Here is a 24,851-nt window from a genome sequence, read left to right as displayed (position 1 = left end):
CAAGCCAAGGGGGCATTTCACATCCAAACCACAATGTCTCCCTCAAGCTGTTTTCTGGGGTATTTTGTAATGGGAACCAAAAATATCTTTCTGACACACTATTCCCTGATATGGCTTAACTTTCTCTTTGAGTGAGTTCTCCTGCATTTATCTCAATGTCAGGAATGCTGAGCCCTGCAGGCAATTGTCTTGGTATAGGGATCTAGTAGTAACCATTCCCTGAGAGACTAATGAACACACTACAGTTTGGCCAGTTCTGGCTTCATATATTTCTTGCCTCCTGTTCCTAGTACCCCTCCCCCCATATATGCCTGGATCTATCATCAACACCTTGAGAAAAGGATAAGATACCAGCTCCCCTGTTCCTTCTGATGTGGCTACCAGGCATCCTGTCTTGCATCATGACCCTTCACCTTGCTGATGATGAAATCATTGAGTATCCAGACCTGGCTAATAGGACATCTGGGGCCAGGCCTGCTGGAAATGGGGTTATAGATGGTTATGATCCACTATGTGGGTTCTGGGAGAAGAGCCCAGTTCCACTGAAAGAGCAACAAGTACTCATAGCTGCTGAGCCAACCCTCTAACCCTGACTGAGGTCATACTTTCTTTAAAAACGGTTTATTTATTACGTATACAGTGTTCTGCCTGTGTGTATACTTGCATGCCTGAGGAGGGCACCAAAGTCATCATAGATGGTTGTGAGTCACCATGTGGGTGCTGGGAATTGAACTCAGGACCTCTGGGAGAGCAGCCAGCGCTCTTAACCTCTGAGCCATCTCTCCAGCAGACTTCATACTTTTTATGCTCACCCATGGCACCAGAAACACACACACTACAGGCCTGGCATTGTCAGTGGGCAAAGCGACATGGCTTTGCTCCACTTGGAAAGACTAAACCCTGAGGGCTGAGCTCATATCTCACCTCCCCCTGACTTTTTTCTTTTTTTAAAGATCTCTCACCAAGCCTAATGTCATGTCGTATGGTGAAAGTAGAGTGGAAGTGGGTTGGGTCTTCATACCTGTGTACTCGTGTCTCACAGTGTGTCCAACGATCCCACAGAAGACGATCCCACTGGCAACACCGATGGAGACAGTCCTGATGTCACAAGGAGAGAGAGAGAGAGAGAGAGAGAGAGAGAGAGAGAGAGAGAGAGAGAGAGAGAGAGAGAGAGAGAGAAAACGAACAATAATGAACATTTACAAAAAAGATGATGAGCATAGAAAATGTGGTATGGGTGGGGAAAGGCATTAGGAAGGGGAGGGGAGGCAGTCTCGAACAAACAACCATTTTTTTATACTCCGTTTAGGACCTTTATACACAGCTGAGAAATGTGAAGGAGAGAATGTCTGAGGCTCTGACCAAGTTATTCACTCTTTCCCTTCTTTCGGGCTTCCTGTGCCCCACCCTCTCTGTTCCGTTAAAACAGAATACCAGATGGGATTGGGGTCGACACTCACCGGATCTTGTGGACTTGAGAACAGAAGTCAAATATATCCACGGCGCTTTCCAAGGCGTGAGTGATCTCGTCAGATGCCTTTTCCCCAGGGAAACCGAAGACGCAGAGGAAGGAGCATCCCTGTAAGGGAGAGTGGTCAACACAGCATCAGTGGGCCCCAGCTGATGGCCTCACCAGGAAGCGTCACAGCCATCTTCCCTTTCCGAATCAGGTTTCGTCCCAGTTTCTGCCAAGTCTGTCCTATGCTTGGTAAAGTGGGGAGTTCCCAGGGCGCCAGCAGGGGTGTAGCTTCTGTCTTTGCTCCAGAGATTGATCGTTTCTGCTGAGCTATTGGTAGGCAGTCGTGTCTGCTTTTCCCTGTGGATAAGGCCTTGGGCTTTGGAATGGGATGTGCAAGTCTGAGAGGCACAACAGAGTGGTGGTGGGAAAGGCACCAGCTTGGGGACAGAACCTGTCAGGATGACTTGGGACATGCCTATCTTCAGTCCCAGTCCTAGGAGGCAGAGGAGAGAGGTCTCTATGAGTTCCAGAAAAGTCTGGCCTACATACCGAGGGCTGTGACAGCCTGGAACACAGTGAGGCTCTGTCTTTTAAAAAGGCCATAGAGGTGTGCGTGCGTGTGTGTGTGTGTGTGTCTGTGTGTGTGTGTGTGTGTGTGCGTGCTTGTTTGGGGCAATAACTTAGCCCTTACAGAGGACCTGGGTTCAGTTCTCAGCACCCACATAATAGCTCTTACTCACCTATGACTCCAGTTCCAACGGCTGTGATGCTCTTTCTTCTAACCTTTCTGGGCACCACGCATGTAGGAAAAATACCCATATACATAAAGTAAAAATTAACTTAAAAATGTTTTTAAAAGATGGCCAACATGGAGGAAGACCAACATGGAGGAAGAAGAGTAACACCTGGAAATTGTTCTCTGACCTCCACATGCAGACCTTAGTTCACATATGTTCATGTATACATATGCCCGTATAAAATGTGATTTGAAAATCTTGTAAAAAGAGTATCGAGGCATTGCGGCACACCCTTTTAGTCCCGGCACTCAGAAGACAGAGGCAGGCAGATGTCTGAGTTCAAGGCCTGTCTGGTCTACATAGTAAGTTCCCGAGCAGTCAGAGTTGCATGGTAAGACCCTGTCTCAAAAACAATACAGAATAATCTCAAGGCTTAAATGAGCTAGTCTAGGTAAAATGTTGAGAAGAGCCCCTGGCATGTTGGCCATGTATTAGCTGTTATAAAGACTGGTATCCTAGGTTAAGTGTCCAATCATTTGTGTGCTCTACCTGGCCAAAGTTTGTGGCCTTAAGTGCTTACCTCACACTTCTGGGTAGGTTTCCTACTCTGTAGTTCGTACTTACCTTGTCAAACATGAAGACCTTATTGATCTGGCCTCGGAAGACCTTCAGGACAGAAGTGATGTGCACACAGGCAGCTTGGATGGCTGAACCTATGACTTCCACTTTGTCTTGCTCTTTAAACATCAGGTTCACAAAAACTATCGTCACTGGGCGAAGCTCAGATAAATAGCCCCGGAGCTGCTTGTCATCGATCTGCAAGGCAGAGGGCAGCTGTCTGCGGTGTGTATCCTTTTCAGCAGCACTCCAGCCCACACCCCACGTCACCACTGGAAAGAAGGCCTTTTGAGACACTGAAGCAACCGAAGCTGTCACACTGTGAGGTATCCACAGCCAGCCCATGGGAAAATGAGAAGATGACAGGACCCATTATCCAGATCTCTTCCACTGATTCCAGCAAACATGCATGCAGAAACACACCACTCATCAGTGAAGATTTACACAGTTGCTAATTCGGCAGCAACGGCTCCATTGCCTAACAACCAAGTCCCTCGGGCTAGAAAATGGCTTCACAGGAAGAACTATTGCCTTTTGATCTCTGATTTTCCCAGTTAAGTAGAAGAATATTATTCTATGTCATTTAACCTTGTACTTGGATCTCCTGGTGCCTTCTGGAATATTTTAAGATCCTGTTCCACTATTTTCAGATAAAAACGCAAACCCCAGCAATAGTGCTTCCATTTTCTAGATAGATGGCAGAGGCACAGAGAAGTAACGCAGCTCCCTGCCTCCACTTGCCAAGTGCTGGGATTATAGGTGTAGACCACTATGACCAAATCTTTGGTTTTTTGTTTTGTTTTTGTTTTTATAAGATCATCTCTCTGAAGCTCAGGCTTTTAGCCCTAACCCTAACTCACTGTGATCCTCTAAGCCTCAACCTCCCAATTCTAGGATGATAGCCATGAGCAACTTACTTCTGCTGTTATGTTTTCAACAGCTCTGGTTTGCTCAGTTATATAAGGCAACACTGTCCAAGTAAGGCAGACAAGCATAGGGAATAGCTTATTAACCCAGGACTCCACTTGGTTTGGGCTGTATCAACTTCTAGTGATGCACTTGGCAGTCAGAGCCCCTCACCTGGCTGTTCTCTGCACACACTCATCACTCAAAACACTGCACCTAGCAACCTGTTAGCAGCCAGGACCCCAAGTTCACGGAGCTACATGAATACCATATTGTTTTGAATGGGAATGACACCCATGTTTGAACACTTGGTTTCTAGTTGGTGGAACTGTTTGCGAAGAAGGATTAGGAGGTATGGCCTTGCTGGAGAAGGTGTGCCACTGGGAGTGGGTTCTAGCCATCTACTGACGGCTACCTCCTCTCTGCCATCATAGATCTAACCTGTTGGTCATGGTGTTTATTGCAGCAGTAGAAAAGTAACTATCTTAGAGTTACTATTGCTATGAAGAGACACTATGACCATGGCAACTCTTATAAAGGAAAACAATTCATTGAAGTGGTGGCTTACCATTTCAGAAGTTTAGTTCATTATCATCATGACTAGGAGCATGGCAGCTGGGAATATGGTGGCGTGAAGGCAGACATGGCACTGGAGAGGTAGCTGAGAGTTCTACATCTTGTACAGGCAACAGGAAGTGGTTTATCTCACTGTGCATGGCTTGAGCATATATGAGACCTCAAAGCCGGCTTCCACAGTGACACACTTCCTCCAACAAGACCACACCCACTCCAACAAGGCCACACCTCCTAATAGCTCCAAACCTTTGGTGGCCATTTCCTTTCAAACCACCACAATAATTAAGACACATACCCAACTCTACACCAAACAGTGCAATAAGCTTTTTCTCCCCTTAAAAACTGATCAACTCAGACATATCCTAGTCAGCTGTGCGCCAGTGATGTCAGAGGTCAGGGTGAGGGTGCTGCTCGTCCCAGACTGGATCTGGCCAACACTGGTTTAAGATGCATGTGCAACCAGGCAAACTGTGTCCTTTAAGTGAACCTTCAGGGAGAATCCATTATTTAGCATATGCCTATGCACAGATGGGCATGCATATGACTAAAATCAGAGGAGTTGTGAGAAGAAATCTGTGCAGTACCAGTGATATAACAACCTGACACTTAAAATAGAGGCTTACCCATATCACAATGCTTAGCAATCAAACTCCTCCTCCTCCTTCTGAGCCCCATAAAAAGAAGCCCCAGGCAATAGCCAGAGCACTCTTACTCATGTGGCCTGCTTTTCCCACGCAGCATGTTATGATCCACACTTTCACTTCGCTCTGGAAAGTTTCCCTGCTGCACTGTAAATCTGCATGTGCTTATGCCTACAGTTTGAGTACGGTGCCAAGGACCTGGAGACACACGACCAGGCGCGGACGGCTGGTAACCCAACTTTCTTTTTGCTGCCATGGTGTACTTATGAACAAAGCCTCCTTTAACTGTGTCCCTCCTCTCTCTCCCCTCCTTCCCTTTCTCATTCTGTGATACACAGTGCTAGAGCTGGCACCCAGAGCTTGACACAGGCAAGGCAGAGGCTCTACCCCTGGACCACGCACCTCCCTTAACTTTTAATAGTACCCTGATTTGGATACCAAATTTTGAAGTCATCCATACATGAAGAATGTGGAATGACATTCCCAGAAAATCCAGTTAAAGATTCTGCAAGGGAGATTAACGGATTGATTAGCATTCCATGGTTGTAGAGAGTTGGACTGCTACAGATCCAGATCTGGTCTATCTTTAGATAGCACATAATAAATAGCCCCTTAGTAGCCATCCATTGCCTATCTTGAGTAGCCTAACATCTTTTCAGTTATCAAGTGAAAACCTTGGAATATGTTAATTTAACAGATCTCCTAGGCAACCGTCAAACTAAGAACAATATCAGAAAATATGGGACCTATGACACTCTGCTGTCATCTGCCTACCTGATATTCTCACCAATATATTTGAAAAACATCTTGATTTATGACTCTTTTGTGCTATGTCCATGAAAGACTTTCCATGTTGTAACGTATTATTTGGGACAACCTGAATCTGTGTCCCAGAACCATTGTCACTTCTCTTTGAGATAAGACCTACATGTTGAGCCAAATATATATATATGTTTTTATTTAGGAACCATTTTAATAGATTCTGTGTTCTGTTCACAATTTTGTCTTTCTTGCTGTTAAAGAGATTGCTGACACCTCAAAGCTGGACACATTGAACTATGAAAATACCTGCTTCAAAATGATTTCCATCACATACTTTTGTAGGGACAACTCGAGTTCAGGATCAGACTCCAGCATGCAGGCAAGCCTCAGGAAGTCTAAGAGGACAGAAGGAGAGTGCAGGCTCAGCAATGCTAGAGATAGTCTTCTTGTTCCCACTCCCTGGGGCACCGATGATCAAAAATAGCCAAGGTAAACTGAATTGTCGTGGTGGTACTGGTAGTGGTGGTGGTGCACGCCTTCAACCCCAGCACAGGGAGGCAGAGGCAGGATCTCTGAGTTCTAGGCCAGTCTTGTCTACAGAGTGAGTTCTAAGCCAGGACAGCCAGGTCTACATGGAGGAAATCCTGTCTTGAAATGCGTCCCCTCCTCCCTGCCACTCCACACACACACACACACACACACACACACACACACACACACACACACACATACACACACACACACACATACACACACACACATACACACACACACACATACACACACTCACACACACACACACATACACACATACACACACACACACACACATACACACACACATACACACACACACATACACACACATACACACACACATACACACACACACACACATACACACACACACACACACACACATACACACATACACACACACACACATACACACACACACACATACACACACACACATACACACACACACACACACATACACACACACACACACACATACACACACACACACACACACACATACACACACACACACACACACACACACACACACGGTCAAGGGAAATCCACACAAGGGTTCTTACAGGTTGTGGACTTCTCTAAATTCAGTTGAATGTGACTCAGTACCAGGACTGAACTAAAATGCTTTGTAACTTAGAATGATTCTTACTTGTGGATTTGATCTTGAATTCTGCACTGCAGGTTTCTTAGGGGCTTCACTGTAGTCAAATGGGAGCTTGGCGTGAATGGTTTGAGAACTGAATAGAGAAGACTAGGAAGTTAAGGACAGAACTCCAATTTCCTCAACTTTTAAGGAAGGGGAAGGAAACCAAAGACAGCCTGGTCTACAAAGGGAGTTCCAGGATATCCAGGACTGTTACACAGAGAAACCCTGTCTTGAAAAACAAAAACCAAACCAACAAAAAACAAAAAAAAGAAAGAAAGAAAACAAAGCTGAACGAACAGTAACAACCAAAGCCATACTGGTGTGGCAGCTTGCTGCTCCCTTTCTCCAGAACTGCAGTTCCAAGCACCCAGCCATCTTCCTGTCGGAACCACCGATTCTCACTTACCATTTTCCAAACACCAGTAAGACAAAATACAAAGCATCTTTGACTCCTGCTTGCGCTCGAACTTCTTTAAGTGTCTACATATCTATTTGTGTTATATGTTTATCGGTTTTTGCATCCCTTTATTCATAATTCACTAAAATGTGTCTGGCATATGCATTGGAATGTGTTGGTAATTGAAGGTGGAGGCAAAAGGATCAGCGGTTCAAAATCATTCTTTGGTACCTAGAGGGTATGAGGCCAGACTGGGCTACTCCAGACAGAAAACAAAACAATAAGAAAAAGCAAGAGTATTTGGGCATGGCGTGGAGTTCAGTGGTAAAGCACTTGCTTAGCGGGCACAACACCCTAGGTTTGATCCTTTAGATGGCTGTGGGGGGGGATTAACCCAAAGTTAGCCACCTAGTCAAGGCAGGGGCTGAAAGTATAGCTTAGGGGTTAGGTAGAACACAAAGCACTGTAAAGAAACTAAATTAAAACTTCCAGATAGCAATAATATCCAAAGTCAGCCACCTGTGGTCAACCACCTAAGACAAAGCCTATGAAAAGATCACCAGACTCTAGTCAATGGAGTAGATAGTGAATGTGACACATTCTCAGACACAAGGGAAGAAGGAAGAAACTGGATGCCAGAGAAATAAGACAAGTTTAATTCAAGAAGAAGAGGCAGGAGGAATAAGAGTTCAAGGCCAGTTTAGGGTACGTGATGAAATGCTGCCTTCCCCCAAAGTAAATTTAAAAATTAAATTTAAAATGAAAGCTAGAAGAGTAGGTAAACATACCCCCCAAAGCATACCCAAAGCCTATTTATTGGGAAATGAAACGAGGGAATGAAAGAACAGATAAATACGTGACACAAATAGAGAAACCTAGGAGCTTTCTGAGGGTAAATTGGAGCCAAAGATCTTTGGCATTTTATCTTGATAGCGTATGGAAGAAGATAGATGGGAATCGGTGCCCAGAAAGGGAAGATGGCTAGGTACTCAGAGCTGCTGTTCTGGGGAAGTTAGTTCATCTCCTTTATGTCAAAGGCAAGGGCTAGAGCTGTGTTAAGGAGTGCACCCACTTGGTACAGAGCCACTGAGATTGGCTCAAGTCTCTACTGACCACTGCAGAGGCAAAGGGACTATGCGTGGGGGCTACTTACTTTTGTGGTCGCCAGAAGGATAATAATCCATGAAGGTCATACACTTGGTGAAAAACTCATCAAAGTTAAAAGTAGGGGGTGGTTTTAAGAAGCTAACCTGAATAAAACAAACAGTAAAATTCCAGTTATTCTGAGGGCTGCGTGACCTTGGGAAAGCATTTCCCAGAAGAGCAGTGTGCTTTTGAATATCTAGGACGTGACACACAGAGACTGGCATATTTAAGACAGGGTCTCACTCTGTGGCTGAGAATGAACGATGTACCACAGGCTGCCCCCAAGACTTCTGGCCATCCTTATGTGTTGGCTTCTCGGGTGCTAGAATTACAGGTATCAGCCACAAAGCCCCTATAAATAGCACTATTATTATTATTGCTTGCCCAGTGAGACAGCCTCGCCAGACCCAATAAAGGGGATTGAACCCAGGGCCTTGCACTCCACCACTGTGCTACACCTGTGCCCTGTTTACTGGTTTGTTTGTTGCTGTTTGAGATAAGGTCTTGCTAACTAGCTCAAGCTAGACTCAGATTTGTAAGGCAAGGCTCTCCATCGCTAGGGCTATAGGAGTGTTACCACGTCTGACCAACGGGTTGTAAAGTGTAATTTTTGAATTGAGGCAGGTTGCAGTTGCCAGTAGTGCAGGTCTGTGATCCCAGGTATGGGATGCTGAGGCAGAAGATCAAAAATCTAAAGATCTCCAGTGCTGTCTATGAAGGACGTTCAAGGACAACCTGGGCTACTTGCTTCTTAGTGAGACTCTGCCTCAAAATGAAAATACAAAAAAAAAAAAAAAAAAGCTGGAGCCAGGAGGTCTGTAGTGGTGTACCCCTTTAATCCCAGCACATAGGAGGCAGAGGCAGGAGATCTCTGAGTTCCAGGCTAGACTGGTCTACAGAGTGAGCTCTAGGATAGGTTCCAATGCTACAGAGAAATGCTGTTTTAAAAAAAATAAAAAAGCTGGGTCTGTACCTCAATGAGATAGCGTATTTGCCTAGCAAAAAAAAAAAAAAAAAGCTGTTAAAATTTTAAAAGCTTAGGAGCATAGCTTATACTGAATAGAAACTTAGACCCTAGGTCCTAGATTCAGTTTTTAGCTCAAAAAGAAAAGAACAGAAGAAAGTTTAAATTTTATTTTCCAATTACTTTTTAAGATCTTAAGGGTCAGTATACACACACAAAGGGCCACTTGTTTATATTTTTCCACCCTGAGGATTTTTCTTCTCTTTCTCTTTTTGAACATTTTAGTTAAACTAAAACCTGAAAAGACCATATGCCCTTCTTTCTTCTCTTTCCCCTTCCCTTTTTTCCTTCCCCCTCCTCTTTCCTTTCTCTTCTTTTCTTTCTTTCTGCAGTATGATACAGAGTTGGAGCTTATTATACACACCAAAATATGGATGCAGACTTCCCATTCTCATCCCATTTCTTTCTTATGAGTGTTAAAAACGAAAAGTGTTATAGTCTAAAAAGGTCCCAGGAAAATCGTGAACTCTGTAGTGTTATGCACTGGGACTGGGATATCCTTGAGTCTCTGTATTCCTACCTCCCCAAATGCAGAAGTTTAGTCCAATAATGTGGTGGCACCAGGCAAAAACAGATGGGGGTTTATCTGGCCGATGGCTGGCAGTCCACCGGGGCTAGGAGGTTGTTGGGTAGAGAAAAAAAGCACTACCATTCCCGGGGTACACATCGCAATCCCAGCAGCCCAGAGGTGGAGACAGGAGGATCAGTAGTTTAAGGCCACCTTTAGCTATGTAATGACTTCAAAGTTAGCTTGGGCTACTGGGGACCCTGTCTCAATAAACACAAACAAATGAGAACGGGACCTTACAACAACTCTCTGCTGCCTCTAGGTCACCATGTGGCCTCGGGTTGCAGATGGGGGGTGGGGAACAAGACGGACTGGACTTTTCCTTCTTGAGCTCAGCAGCCCTGGCTCCTCCCACAGGACGTGTCCTTTGGCTAGCCCAGACTCCTTTGAGTTTGCCCGCCGGCACACACTTGGCAGCCGCCACACTCTCACCTTAACTGCTCTCTGGTCCGGAATCCTCTCAATTTCAATCATGCTCCGGTCACAGAGCTGCCAGCAGTTTGGAGACAGAATAACATCGTTCATCTGGGCCATGTTCTGTGCAAGGCGCACGTCATCTACCGCCTGGCCAATCACCAGAAAGTAGTTGCGTGTTTCATCCCCGAAGACCAGCATGGTGATGTGGCCAGCAGCCAGTCCTGAAAAAGACAATCAATAATGGGTTTGCACAACAAGTTCTGGGTTGCTTCCCAGAAGCACTGCATCTCGGGAAAATCAGAATCTTGATGTGACCACACAACCACTAAGAAAATCCCATTTTAAAATTTTTACAGAGATGAGAGAATGCCTCTTCCAGGTCCCAATCGTTCCAAATGTTCCTTCTTTCAAAGCTAAGAACATAACTCCACATTTTCACCTTTTGGTGACATTTTTTCTTTTTCTTTTTTGCCCGGGGGTGGGGGAGGGAGAGAAGAAATTGGGTTTCTAGACAAGGTTTCTCTGTATAGCCCTGGCTGACCTGGAACTAACTCTGTTGACCATGCTGGCCTTAAACTCAGAGATTCACCTGCCTCTGCCTTTAGAGTGCTGGGATTAAACGAATAATACACCACCAGATCCAGCTCAGTAACACTCTTCTTAAAGGTTTTTTTTTTTTAATCAATCCCCAGAGCTATTTAACCGTTTCTTCAATTTACATTTAAGGCAACAGAAAGCAGTGTCGATAATTTGGAGAGAATTTTCATTTTATCATGGATTGATCTCATTTTATCATTTTGTTTGGGGAGAATTTTCATTTTATCACTGAAAAATAAACCTTAGGTCTAACTTTAGGCCATAACTAAAAGGTGAAGAAAAGAAATAGGTATTTGAAAGCCAGATGGTCCATCCAACAATGGCTTCTCTCATTGTTTTCTCTTTCATTGAGACAGGATTTCACTATATAGACCAGGCTGTCCTTAAACTTGCTGAGATTGGTCTGCCTCCTGAGAACTCTGGGATTAAAGGCCTGCAACTCCCGTGCCTGGCTTCCTCTAACTGTTTTCAAGTTGAGAAATGAAGGTTTGGGTAACTGAATAAGAGAATACAGATGCTGTAAAATATTATATGCATATGAAAATTATATATATTTTTATATGTGCACACACAGTATGTAACAGAGTGCTCTTAAATTATTGGAGTTAATGTAATTGAAGTTTATTTTCCGCCTTTGTTCTTTGTGCTGATCTGTTTGTGACTATAGCCTTGACTGGGCCTCAGGCATCTACTAATCCTCCAGCCCCACCCTCCCAAGCTGAGTTTATAGGTGTGAGCTTCCACGCCCAGCAAGCTGTGCATGTAAAATCTATGTGAAATATGAAACTGCATGTGGCTGTTACTTATTAGGAGACTGCTTCAACCAGCCCAGCATAAACTCTGAGCTGTGCTGCAGGTATAACTTGTTAAGTTCTGTTTGCTTATCATTCCTTTAGAAAAAGAGATTATTTCATTCGAGTGTTTTGCTTACATGTTTGTTACGTACACTGTGCCTAGTGCTGTTGGAGATTGGAAGGGGAAATTGGATTCCCTGGAAATGAAGTTATAGATGGTTGTGAGAGGCTATGTGAGTGCTGGGAACTGAACCTGGGTCCTCTGCAAGAGTCCCCAATGTTCTTAACCTATGAGCCACTTCTCCAGACTCTGTATATTAATTCTTATGAAGTAACAGATGATCAGTCTATGGCACTGCTGAATTTATATAGTGACAAACTACACTCTATTTTACTTAATGTTATATCCCCAAGCCCAAAAGTATTTATGCCTTGAGATAAGGTTCCCTATATAGTCTAGGCTGGCCTCAAACTCACAATAGTTTCCTGTATGTCTTGAGTGATAAAACCATAGACATATGTCACCTCATCTAGTCTACTTTACTTTTATAATAGCCTACTACATAGGCATTATTATCACAAATTCTTTATTAAAAATCCTTTTTAAAAAGATTTATTTATTATGTTCATACACACCAGAAGAGGGCACCAGATCTCCTTAGAGATGGTTTTTGAGCCACCATGTGGTTGTCGGGAATTGAACTCAGGACCTCTAGAAGAGCAGTCAGTGCTTTTAACCTCTGAACCATCTCTCCAGCCTTCAAGTTTTTTTAAGTGGTTAATGAGTGAGCAAAAGTTTGCATTCTAGTCAGCCCGACTCTAACTTCACAGCATGATGGAACACGATCCCAACGCTATAGTGTCTGCTCTTTCCCCACTGCTTACTTATTTTTTGCTTCTTTTTTGAGGTTCTCTTGATATGTCACCTGGGCTAGCCTCAAACTCTCAGCTATCCTTTTGCTCCAGCCTCCTGAGAGTCGGGATTACAAGCGTACGCCCAGTTCCAGATACTTACCTATCTTGACTCGGATATCCAGGCCTTCTTCAGCCTCCTTCGCCTCAAACAAGCCGTGGATCTCCAGGCTGCACTTGATCACCACGGTGATGATATTCTTCAGTTGCTTCCGTTCCACTCTCCACAGGGCCAGCAGGGCGTCACCTTTAAGAGAGACACTGTGGGGCATTAGTCCCACCCTGGAGATCAGTGTCTCAACCCACTCCCTGGCCACAACTCCCTGAGGTCCCTTCCTTTGTGACAGGGCAGGCACCTCAGTTTTCCTACCCCACCCTTCCAGACTCAGTCAGCTTCCGTACCTGCAAATTTTAGGATGTCTCCTCCAAAAATCAGCACTTCTAAAAAAAAAAGAAAGAAAAGAAGAAGTTAAGTCAAACTGACTCTTTAGTGGGCATTACTCACTGGTGACATAGAAGTGGCTTTGGGAGCATGGCGGCACACGCCTGTCCTCCGAGCACTGGAGAGGCTGAATCAGAAGGATCACTGTGAGTCTGAGCTCAGACTGGGCTACATAGCTAAACCTTAGACCCTGTCTCAGAGGAAAACAGAAGAAAGGTAGAAACAGGTTAGTGAGAGTAACAATTCAGAGACTACGCTTTTCCTAAAAAGCATGATGTGTCATGACTTCTGTGTAGCCTGCCTCCTTGGCGGCAGTCCAGCGAGCGCCACAGCCAACCCGTGCCCATGCTCTAGAAAATAAAAATCAAACAGACGAGGAAACAGAAGGGGGGAGTTCCCCACAGGACCTAAGAATACTGGCCCTCCTCCCTCTGCTGGTGTATAAGAATACTCTATTTGCCAGCCTTTAAGGAGCATAGGCTGGTAGACTCCGCAGGAACGGGAGGAAGGAAGAGGGTTCTATTTGTTGCCATTTGCTTTAGAAATTTAGACTATGGTCTAAGTGGAGATTTGTGTTTGCTGGTTTGTTTTTGGTGCTGGGGCTGAAACACAGAGCATGTTAGGCAAGTTAGGCCTTAAAGGATCCTCCCCACCCATACTCCTGCCCACCTCTGGCTTTTAACAGTATCCCACAAAATGCCGAGTGTCTGCTGTGCCAAGTGGGATGCAAAAACAAATTAGATGCCCTTTCTGTGATTTGTGATTTGGAGATTTAGATTGTGTGTGTGTGTGTCTGTGTCTGTCTGTCTGTCTGCAATCATGCACATGCAGGTACCTACAGAGGCCGGAAGTGACCACTGGATCCCCTGGACCTGGAGGTACGGGCAGTTGTGAGCCACCCAATGTGGGTATGGGAACTGAATCTTCTGCTAGAGCAGCAAGCACTCTTAACAGCTAAGCCCTCCCCAGTTCTTTGTATTTGTGATTGGGCCCCATTGTGTAAGGCAGGTTTACCTAAACTTCACTATGTAGCCTAGACTGGATTGGAATATGTAACTATTTTCCAGACTCAGCCTCCCAAGTGCTAGTATTACAGATGTGAGCCACCACATCATCTCCTCTCTTCCTCCCCCGTCGTGTGTGTGTGTGTGTGTGTGTGTGTGTGTGTAAAACACATGCTACATGTTCCGGTAATGGAACTCAGGGCCTCAAGCCTGGGTGGCATGCTGAGAAAATACACTTCCAGTATGATTTGGGGGTTTTGAGATAAGTCTCATAGCTTAGAATAGCTGGAAGTCACTATTTTCTCAGGTAGCCCCACAATTATGTTCCTTCTATGTCTGTTTCCTAAGTCTTAGAGTTATAGGTTTTGTTTCTACTTTTAGGGAGCATTAGCCTGGGGCTAGAGAGACATCTCTATGGATAAGAGCTCTGGCTGCTTCTCCAGAGGACCAGGTTTGAATCCCAACACTCATATGCTCACAAGCATCTGTAACTCCAGTTCCAGGGAATCTGACCCCTTCTTCTGGCCTGTGGGAACCAGACATGCACGTGATGCCCAGACATACATGCAGACACAGCACTCAAATGCAAAATAAAATAATTTTAAGAACATCAACTCTAGTGATATTTCATATGTATTTTAATAAATAAAACTTGACTGAAGATCAGAGAGTAAATCAGCTGCCCTGGTCAGCCTTACAGACCAGGCAGTGGTGATACACACCTTTAATTCCGGAAGCCACACTAGCTTGCCATAGAAACTGCGTAGTGGAGAGGAATATAAGATGGGAGGAGACAGCTCTTACTCACAGTCTCATTCTGAGGATTCCTGGAGGCAGGATTGTCATTTCGAACTGAGGTAGAGGTAATAGCTAGTGGTTGGCTGCTTTGCTTTTTTGACCTTCGGGTTGAATTCCAGTATCTGTCTCTGGGTTTTTTTTTTTATCAATCATATTACAATCAGCCTAGTTACAGTGGCTTATTCCTATACTCTCAGTATTGGGAATCTGAGGCAAGAGGATTGATTGCCTTGAGTTCAAGGTCATAGCTGTAGAATAAACTCCAGGCCAGCCTTGGCTGTAGACTCAGGTCTTTAACATAAAACATACTTTCCCTCATGTAGTCTTATTAGTGAGGCTTGACCACATTCATTTAGTGGTAATCTATCATGTTAAAAGTACTGATGACTGTCCTGGTTGGCTTTTCCTTACTGTGATAAACACTGTGACCACAAGGGCTGAGAGAGGAAAGAGTTTGTTTTAGCTTATATCTTATAGTTCATCATGAAGGGAAGTCAGGGCAAGAGTTCAAGCAGGAACATGGAGGCAGGAATTGAAACAGAGACCATGGTGGAGTACTACTTATTGGCTTGTTCCCATGATTCACCCAGATGGCTTTTTAAAAAAATATATACAACTTAGGATCACCTGCCCAGGGCTAACAACACCCGCAGTGGGCTGGGAACTCTCGTGCCAGCTACTAATCAAGAAAATGTGCCGCAGACTTGCCAACAGGCCAGCCTGGTGGAGGCATTTTCTCAGTCGAAGTTCCTTCTTCCCAGATGACTCTAGCTTGTGTCAAATGGACAAGACAAAACAAAACACCACTCACCAGAAGCATGGCGCATGTATTTCCTGCGGAGGATGAAGAACTCTCAGTCATGATACTCTACTATTCATATACCGACAAAACAAGGACTTGAGATGCTCCCGGGCAAACCCCCACGAGGACACTTACTCTCCACTATTGCACTGATGTAGTAGTTGAGGATCTCCACCAGCTGCTCGGCCCCTCGGTCCATGTACATTGCTGTGCTGAACTTCTCCGTCATCGCAGTAAAACCTGAAAGAAACTGCAGCTGGCTTCCTGGGAGCGGGGCAGAGCCAGCAGAGGGCTCCGCCGGCCCAGAGTGGGCTCCACTAAGAGTGCCAGGCTTTAGCCAGGCAGCAGTTCCAAGGCTGGCGGGCAGGGGATGCCATCCCTTCTTCCCAGGTCCCCATGTACACAGTGACAGCGGCATATTGTTGGAAAGAAAGGTTCTGTTCCATGGTTTAGAGACCACCGATTTTTCAAATTCTTCTAATAAGGCACGTTTTGTATGAGGATGTAAATACAGTAGATCATCTCCTGAGTTTGTCAGGGGTGTGCGTGGGACTTGGGCGAAGAGGCTGCGAAGTTGGGGCAGGGACACTGGAGTCAGAAGTCCCAGATGGGGAACTTGAGTTTTAAAGACATGCCTGTGACTGAAAGCTGGGGGAAGGGAGATGGGAGACACCTGGGGGAAGAGGTCATTCTCTTTCCCATGTGCACTAGCTGCCCTACCGCTTAAGGGTTTGAAAACGGTGTCCCAGCTGCAACCAGCTGCGTGTGATTTCTGATGCATGCCTGCTGCTCACCCACAGGGTGATTAAGCAAGCATTCCTTTGGCACTTGCCTGAAATATCAACAAACATCAGAACTCCATCGAAACACTTCACTGATGGCCGCTCTGGAGAGAAATCTCCGTAGACGATGAGGTCTGGTAAGTGAGCTGCTATTTTGACGATAGCCCGGTCTTGTAATTCCTCCCTTCGAGCACTCATGTCCAAGTGAGTCTTCTAGAAACACAAGTTGGGAAAGGAAGAAATCTAACGTATGCTTTTGTTCTTTCCTATTTCTTTCTCTCCAGGGGCTTTTGTTCCAACCCGTGGATGGCTTACTTAAATAACTGAGTCATGGCAATACCAGCTGGCCAGCAACTTACTGTGAAGACCAGGCTGGTCTCAAACTCGTAGATATCTGCTTGCCTCTGCCTGTAGGATCACTTTTCTATACAGAAGTAAGACCGTCACAGAATGGACTTTCCAACCCAACCCTGAACAGCTATCACAAAAATGAATGCATGTGTGTGTGTGTGTGCGTCTGGGTGTGTGTGTGTGGGGGGTAGGGGTTCTAGGAAAATGGCTCAGTGGTTAAGAGCACTGACTGCTCTTCCAGAGGACTCTAGGTTCAATTCCCAGCACCCACATGGCAACACACAACTGTAACCCCGGTTCCAGGAGACCCAACGCCCATGGCAAAATACCAATACGCATAAAATAAAAATTAAAAAAAAAACCTGAGAGCATTATGGACGGCAACAACGGGGCATCTGTTTCCATGAAAGGGAAAATCCACTGGTGAGTGTGTACCAGAGTTCCTTTCTTTTGGGGCCACCAACCAGCTCCCAAATCATGACCCAGCCGGGCGATGGTGGCGCACGCCTTTAATCCCAGCACTTGGGAGGCAGAGGCAGGCGGATCTCTGTGAGTTCGAGACCAGCCTGGTCTACAGAGCTAGTTCCAGGACAGGCTCCAAAACCACAGAGAAACCCTGTCTCGAAAAACAAAAAACAAACAAACCAAATCACGACCGAGAGACTTACTAGTTTTGAATGCTCAGCCTGACTTAGGCGCATTTCTGGCTAGCTCTTTTAACTAAATTAACCTGTTTCTTCTTATCTCCCATTTGCCTTGGGACTTACACCTTTCTTACTTCTGTATATCTTACTTTCACTGCGTCTCTATGTCTGGCTGGAGGCTGCCTGGCTTCTTGCCCCTGGCGTGTCCCCCGTTCTCTCCTCCTCCTCTCGTTCTTCATTTTCCAGCCCATGTTTCTCCTATTTATTCTCTCCACCCACCAGTCCCGCTTATCCTTTCTCCTGCCTAGCTATTGGCCGCTCAGCCAATCTTTATGAGATCAGTCAGGTGCCTTGGCAGGCAAGGTAAAACGAATGCAACATCGCCACATAATTAAACAAATGCCACGTAAACAAAAGTAACACACCTTTATACAATTAAAGGAAGAACCTGCAGCATAGACAAATTTAACTTATCTTTGCCCGGTTAAAATAATATTCTGCAACAGCGTGGGGAACAGCAGCACTGGTCAATCTAACCAGATTCCATTTCCTTTTGTTTCTTGTCCTTCATCCTCTTTTGGTCTGTTATCTCTTCTCCTTTATAAAAATTAAACGGGGGCGAGGGTTAAGAGCACTGGCTGCTCTTCCAGAGGACTGAGGTTCAATTCCCGGCAACGACATGGCAGCTCACAACTGTCTATAACTCCAAGATCTGACACCTTCACACAGACATACACGCAGGCGAAACACCAATGCACATAAAATAAATAAATAAACACAGATGTGAGTTTTTGTGGGTGTATACTTAGATATGGGTTATTACGTTATTATCTATAGGCACGAGGTTAAGTAAACTAACATATCAGGTTAAAGGGAGAGCGGTGGGTGTGGGCACAAGTGACAGTTGGAAGGCAGAAAGGCTTTGAGCTGTAAGTGGATGTGTTGACATTTCCTTTTATTGCCTGTTGATGCCAAGAAAGTTAGTATTGACTAAGACCTTCTTTTAGGTGTGGACACCAAATGCTCAGACTCAAGTGAGGTTAAAAAAATAATCTCTAGCAGAGTGTAGTGGGCTATGCTTGCAATCCAAGAATTAGGAGTAGAAGTGACCGAGGCAGGAGGATCATCATGAGTTCCTGGCCAGCCTGGGCTACAGAGAGAGAGACCCTGTCTCCCGCAGGCATTCCGTGGGAACCTGCCTGCCACACAGGGCAGAGAAGCAAGGAAGCTAACTGTGGATCTTCCCCTCACCCTCTCTCCTCCAAATCTAATCCCCCAGTCTCATCCCTGCCCCCTCCCAACCCGTAGCAGACTACCTGCTTCGGTCTCCTCTCCCTCTCTGCCACCATCTCCTGTGGATCATATAGATTTTCTCCTCTGACCTTCCTTCCCCCAACTCATCCCCTATTTCATTCCCCATCTCCAGCAGGATTGATTTCCCTGAGGAACCCTCAAGTGAAGCATGCCAGAGAAGCAGCAGGCCAATGAAGCAGACAGGCAAGCTTCAAACCTTCACCCTCTGCCAGCTTTCCTCCAAATCCAATCCCTGCTCACCACCCCCCATCCCCAGTTCTACAATAGACCACCTACTATGGTCTCTCTCTCCTTATTCTCTACCCCCATCCCAGCCACTAAGCAGATCCTGACAGAACACCCTGTTTTCCTCCCTCCTGTGGACCCCCTCAGTCCTTCCAGCTCATCCCCATTTCTAAGTAACAGCTCCCAAAACCTAGAAACACATTATACCACGGACCCCCAGAGGTCACACCTACCAGGATCCCCCGAAGAATTTTTCTTCCAGGCAACACATATCCACCACACTCTCCTAAAAACCAGAGAGGGAAACAGAAGCCAAGAGACAAAACACCTACCCAACAAAGATCAGACTAGATATCAGATATCACCGAGAATTACAATCTTCCCAATACACCAGCACAAAAACATAGTAATAGCCAACATGACAATATGTCTGCACTAGATCCAAGCAGCCCTACCACAGAGCCCCTGAATATTCCAATATAGAAGAAACCACAAGAAAAAGGCCTTAAAACAGCCTTTATGAATATGATAGAGGTCCTTAAAGAGGAAATAAAGAAATCTAATAAAAAATCTATGAAAACACAGACAAAGAGTAGAAGGAAATGAGTAAAACAGGTCAAGATCAGAAAGTAGTAACAGAATTAATAAAGAAAACTCAAACCCAGAGGAATCTGAGAATGAAAATCTTAAACAAAAACTCAGAGGCAAGCCTCACTAACAGAACACAACAGATGGAAGAGAGACTCTCAGGAATTGAGGACAAGATAGAAAAAAATGAATACCTCATTCAAAGAAAATGTTAAACCTGAAAAACTCTAGGCACAAAATATCCAGGGAATTGGGGGCACTGTGAAAAGACCAAACCTTTGATTAACTGAAACAGAAGGAGAAGAAACCCAGGTCAAAGACATAAAAATATTTTCAACAAAATCCTAGAAGAGAATTTCCCTTACCTAAAGAAGAGATGCCTATCAAGGTACAAGAAGCATACAGAACAGCAAATGGACTGGACATAAAAGAAACTCTACTTGGCACTTAATAATCAAAATACTACATGCACAGAACAAAGAATGAATTGTTGCAAGGAAAAAGACTAAGTCACATGTTGTAGGAATTTAGCAGAGTTACTGTATTGGGGGGATACTAGCGTTATGCAGCTGCTTTTTATAAGTACTTTGACCTTGAAGAACCCTTGTGGTAAAAGGTAAAGAATCCTTGTGGAAAACAGTGATTTGTAGAATTGTATTACTGAAGGGGCGTTGCAGCCATCCCATGACTTTGGTCACAAGATGCCTCAGGCACACCTGAGTCTCCTATATTATTGTGTATTGCAAACGATACATAATAAAGGACTAGAGTCACGGGGGCACATGATGCTTTCTGTTAGTAAGACGTGTAAATTAGATTAGGGACCTCAATCAGTAAATGCACCTTTGTGTGGCTGTTATGGGTTTCGTCCATCAGAGACGCTGGACCAGCCTGCTGCCACGTTGACCTTAAAATTACATCTTGAAGTATCTTCTTTCTTCAACCGATGGGCGCTACACAGTGCATCCCAACAATAACTTACAAGCATTAGAATAACACTGGCTTCTCATTGGAGACTCCAAAAGCCAGAAGGGCCTGGACAGATGTGTTGCAGACTCTAAGAGATCCCAGACTACTCAGCAAAATTTTCAGCCATCATAGATGGAGAAAGAAACACATTCCATGATCAAACTAAATTTAAGCAGTATCTATCCACAAATTCAGACTACAGAAGGCACTAGAAGAAAAATTTCAAAGTGAAGAAACTAGTCACACCCAAGAAAACACAAGGAATAAAAAAATCTCAGACCAGCAAATAAGAGAGGGTGGGGGAGACACACCACAAGAACAAAGTAAGAGGAATCAAGGAACACTGCTCTCAGCATCAATGATCTCAGTGCCCCAATAAAAAGACATAGACCAAGTTGGGCGGTGGATACACAGGACTTTAATTCTGGCACTCAGGAGGCAGAGGCAGGTGGATCTCTGTGAGTTAGAGGCCAGCCTGGTCTACAGAAGGAGTTCCAGGACAGGCTCCAAAGCTACACAGAGAAACCCTGTCTCAGAAACAAAACCAAACAAAAAGACATAGACCAACATATTGGATGTGTAAACAGGATTTATCTTTCTGCTGTATCCAAGAAACACACCTTACCAGGCTGTGGTAGTGTACTCCTTAAACCCCAGCCCTCAGGAGGCAGAGGTAAGCAGATCTCTGTGAGTTCAAGGTCAGCCTGGTCCACAGAAAAGGTTCCAGAACAGCCAGGATTACACAGCAAGAACCTATCTTGACGCTCCCTGCGCTCCCCAAAAGAAACACACCTTAACATCAGGATAGGCATCACTTCAGGATAAAAGGAGAAAAATATTCCAAGCAAATGTACCCAAGTAGCAGCTGATGTAGCCACTTCAATATCCAACAAAATAGATTTTAAACCAAAAGTAGTCAGAAAGAATGGGGAAGAATACTACATACTCATGAAAGGAAAAATCCACCAAGAGGACACTGCAATTCTTAACATCTCTGCACCAGACAAGTTCACACACACACACACAAAAAAAACCCCAGTACCACAGCTTACATCACATGTTGACCCTCAAACACAGATAGTGGGTGACTTCAGTGCCCTACCTTGTAAATAGACAGGTTACCCAGACAAAACCTAACCAGAAGTACTGGAGCTAGCTATCATCATAAACCAAACAGTCTAACAGTTATTTACAGAGCATTTCATCCAAATATAATAGAATATACCTTTTTCTCAGCACCTCATGAGATGTTCTCCAAAGTTGACCATATACTTAGACACCAAAAATGTCTTAACAGATACAAGAAAATTGAAATAACACCCTGTATCCTATCTGACCACCACAGATTAAAGCTGGACATCATCAACAACAGAAACAACAGCTTACAAACTCATGGAACCTGAACAAATCACTACAAAATGAAGAATGGGCCAAGAAGAAATGAAAAACTTTCTAAAATTGAATGAAAATGAAGACACAATGTACCCAGGCTTATGGCACACAATGAAGGTGGTTCTAAAAGGTAAGGTCATAACACTAAGTGTCTACATAAATAAACTGAGGAGTTCTCAAACTAGTAATTTAATAGAACACCCCAAAGATCTAGAACAAAAAAGAGCCAATAATGTAAGATAAACTCAGGATTTAAATCAATAAAATAGATACAAATAAACAATACAAAGAATCAATAAAATGAAGAGTTGATTCTTTGAGAATATCAATAAGATTGACAAACCCTTAGCCAAATTAACTAAAAGGTAGAGAGAGAAGATCCAAATAACAAAATTAGAGATGAAAAAAGGAATATGACAATAGCATCAAGGAAATCCAGAGAATCATAAGAACATACTTTAAAAACCTATACTCCATCAATTTGGAAAACCTAAAAGAAATAGATACTTTTCTCAATATATGCCAACAATCAAAGTTAAATCAAGATCAGATAACCAATTTAAACAAATTTATAACTCCTGGTGAAATAGAATCAGTAATCAAGTCTAGCAACCAAAAAAAGCACAGGGCCTGGTGGTTTTAGCACAGAATTCTACCAGGTAAAAGAAGAGTTAATACCAATACTTCTCAAATTATTACACAAAATAAAAACAAGGAATATTGCCCTATTTGTTTTATGAGACCACAGTTACCCTGATACCTAAACCACATAAAGACCCAGAAAAGAAGGAAAAATACAGGCCAAATTCTCTTATAAATATAGATGCAAATATTTTCAACAAAATACTTGCAAACTGAATCTAAGAACACATCAAAAAGATCATTTGCCATGATCAAGCAGGCTTCATCCCAGAGATGCAGGAATGGTTCAATATATATGCATAAAATGGTTCAATACATATATGTAATTCACCACATAAACAACCTGAAAGACAAAAAACTGCATAATCAGGAAAAGCCTTTGACAAAATTCAATACCCCTTCATGATCAAAGTCTTGGAGAGATTAGGGATACAAGAGGTGTATGACAATATATTAAAGGCAGTTTACAGCAAGTCCATAGCCAACATCAGCTTAAATGGAGAGACTCAAAGCAATTCCGCTAAAATCAGGACTAAGAGAGTGTTGTCTACTCTCTCCATAACTATCCAGTATAGTACTCGAAGTCTTAGCTAGAGCAATAAGTGAAGGAGATCAAGAATATACAAATTGGAAAGGAAGAAGTCAAAGTATTGTTATTTGCAGATGACATGATAGTGTACGTGAATGACCCCAAAAATTCTACCAGGGAACTCCTACAGCTGATAAACTGCTTCAGCAAAGTATAAAACAGGATACAAAATTAACTCACAAAAAACAGTAGCTCCCCTATATACAAATGACAAGTGGACGGAGAAAGAAACAGGAAACGACACCCTTCACAATAGCCTCAAAATATAAAATATCTTGAGGCAACACTATTAAAAGCAAGTGAAAGACTTGCATGATAAAACCTTTAAGACACTGAAGAAGATATCAGAGATGGAAAGATCTCTCGTGCTCATATTTCAGTAGTAAAATAGTAAAATGGCCATCCTATCAAAAGCAATCAAAAGATTCAAAGCAATTCCCATCAAAATTTCAACACAATCCTTCATAGATCTTGAAAGGATAATTTTCAACTTTATGTGGAAACAAACACACACAAACACAACTATAACAAAATAACAACAACAACAAAAACAAACAGGATAGCTAAAACAATCCTGAATAATAAAGAAACTGCTGGAGGTCCCACTATCCCTACATTCAAATTGTACTACAGAGCTATAGTAATAAAAACATCAATGTATTGGCACAAAAACAAACACCGTGATCAATGAAATTGAAGATCCAGACAAAAATCTACACACATGTGGGCACCTGAGGTTTTTTTTTTTTTTAAGAAAATTCAGAAATACAGACTAGAAAAAGACAGTGTTTTCAGCAAATGGTGCTGGTCAAACTGGATGGCTGCAAGTAGAAGATGAAAATAGATCCATACTCATCACCCTGCACAAAACTCAACTCCAAGTGGATCAATGAATCAACATGAGACTAGATACGCTGAATCTGATAGAAGAGAAATTGAGGAATAGCCTTGAACTCATTGGCACAGGAAAAGACTTTTGAACAGAACACTGTTAACACAGACACTAAGATCAACAATAAATAGAACTTCATGAAACTGAAAAGCCTCTTCATGCCGAAGGACAGTATTACTTGTATAAAAGAGTAGCCTACAGAATGGGAAAAGATTTTTTACAAACTACACATTAATAGTAAGCTAATATCCAAAATATATAAAAAAAATTTAAAAACTGGATATTGAGAAAATGAATAACCCAATTAAAAATGAGCTAAGAATCTAAACTGAGAATTCTCAAAAGAGGTAACTCAAATAGCCGAGAAGCACTTAAATGTTCAACATCCTTAGCCAACAGGAAAATGTAAATCAAAACTACATTGAGATTTCTTCCTGTACTAGGCAGAAAAACCAAGATCAATAAAGCAAATGACAGCTCAGTCTAGTGAGGATGTGGAGTAAGGGAAACACTCATCCACTGCTGGCGAGAGTGCACATTTGCACAGCCACCATGAAAATGGTTGGCTAGTCCACATGCCCAGAGTAGATGCCAACAGAAAATAAAATCAAGGGCATCTTTGGAGGTTTCTTATCCCATAATGTCATGTCAGGGGCTTTTTGTTGTTGGTTTTGTTT

The 24,851-nt window shown here is 43.6% G+C and overlaps 1 protein-coding gene across 2 annotated transcripts in view; it reads right to left on the bottom strand.

The window, feature by feature from the left end:
• Adcy10 (adenylate cyclase 10) overlaps positions 1–16,766 on the bottom strand; it is a 67,197-nt gene extending 50,431 nt beyond the window's left edge. For both annotated transcript variants that reach the window (XM_075987473.1, XM_075987472.1), the window contains exons 1-10: positions 16,619–16,766; positions 15,922–16,026; positions 13,143–13,181; positions 12,844–12,987; positions 10,453–10,658; positions 8,436–8,532; positions 6,006–6,094; positions 2,821–3,012; positions 1,461–1,579; positions 1,022–1,098 (exon numbers count right to left, since the gene is read on the bottom strand). In XM_075987473.1, the coding sequence (XP_075843588.1) occupies positions 1,022–1,098; positions 1,461–1,579; positions 2,821–3,012; positions 6,006–6,094; positions 8,436–8,532; positions 10,453–10,658; positions 12,844–12,987; positions 13,143–13,181; positions 15,922–16,026; positions 16,619–16,766 (1,216 nt within the window). The remainder of the gene's footprint in view (positions 1–1,021; positions 1,099–1,460; positions 1,580–2,820; positions 3,013–6,005; positions 6,095–8,435; positions 8,533–10,452; positions 10,659–12,843; positions 12,988–13,142; positions 13,182–15,921; positions 16,027–16,618) is intronic.
• Positions 16,767–24,851: the final 8,085 nt, after the last annotated feature.

The sequence above is a fragment of the Microtus pennsylvanicus genome, chromosome 10 (genome assembly GCF_037038515.1).
Source record: "Microtus pennsylvanicus isolate mMicPen1 chromosome 10, mMicPen1.hap1, whole genome shotgun sequence".
NCBI classification, from domain to species: Eukaryota; Metazoa; Chordata; class Mammalia; order Rodentia; family Cricetidae; genus Microtus; species Microtus pennsylvanicus.
The sequence above is the reverse complement of the archived record's forward strand: the minus strand, read 5'-3'. Positions and strand labels throughout refer to the sequence as shown.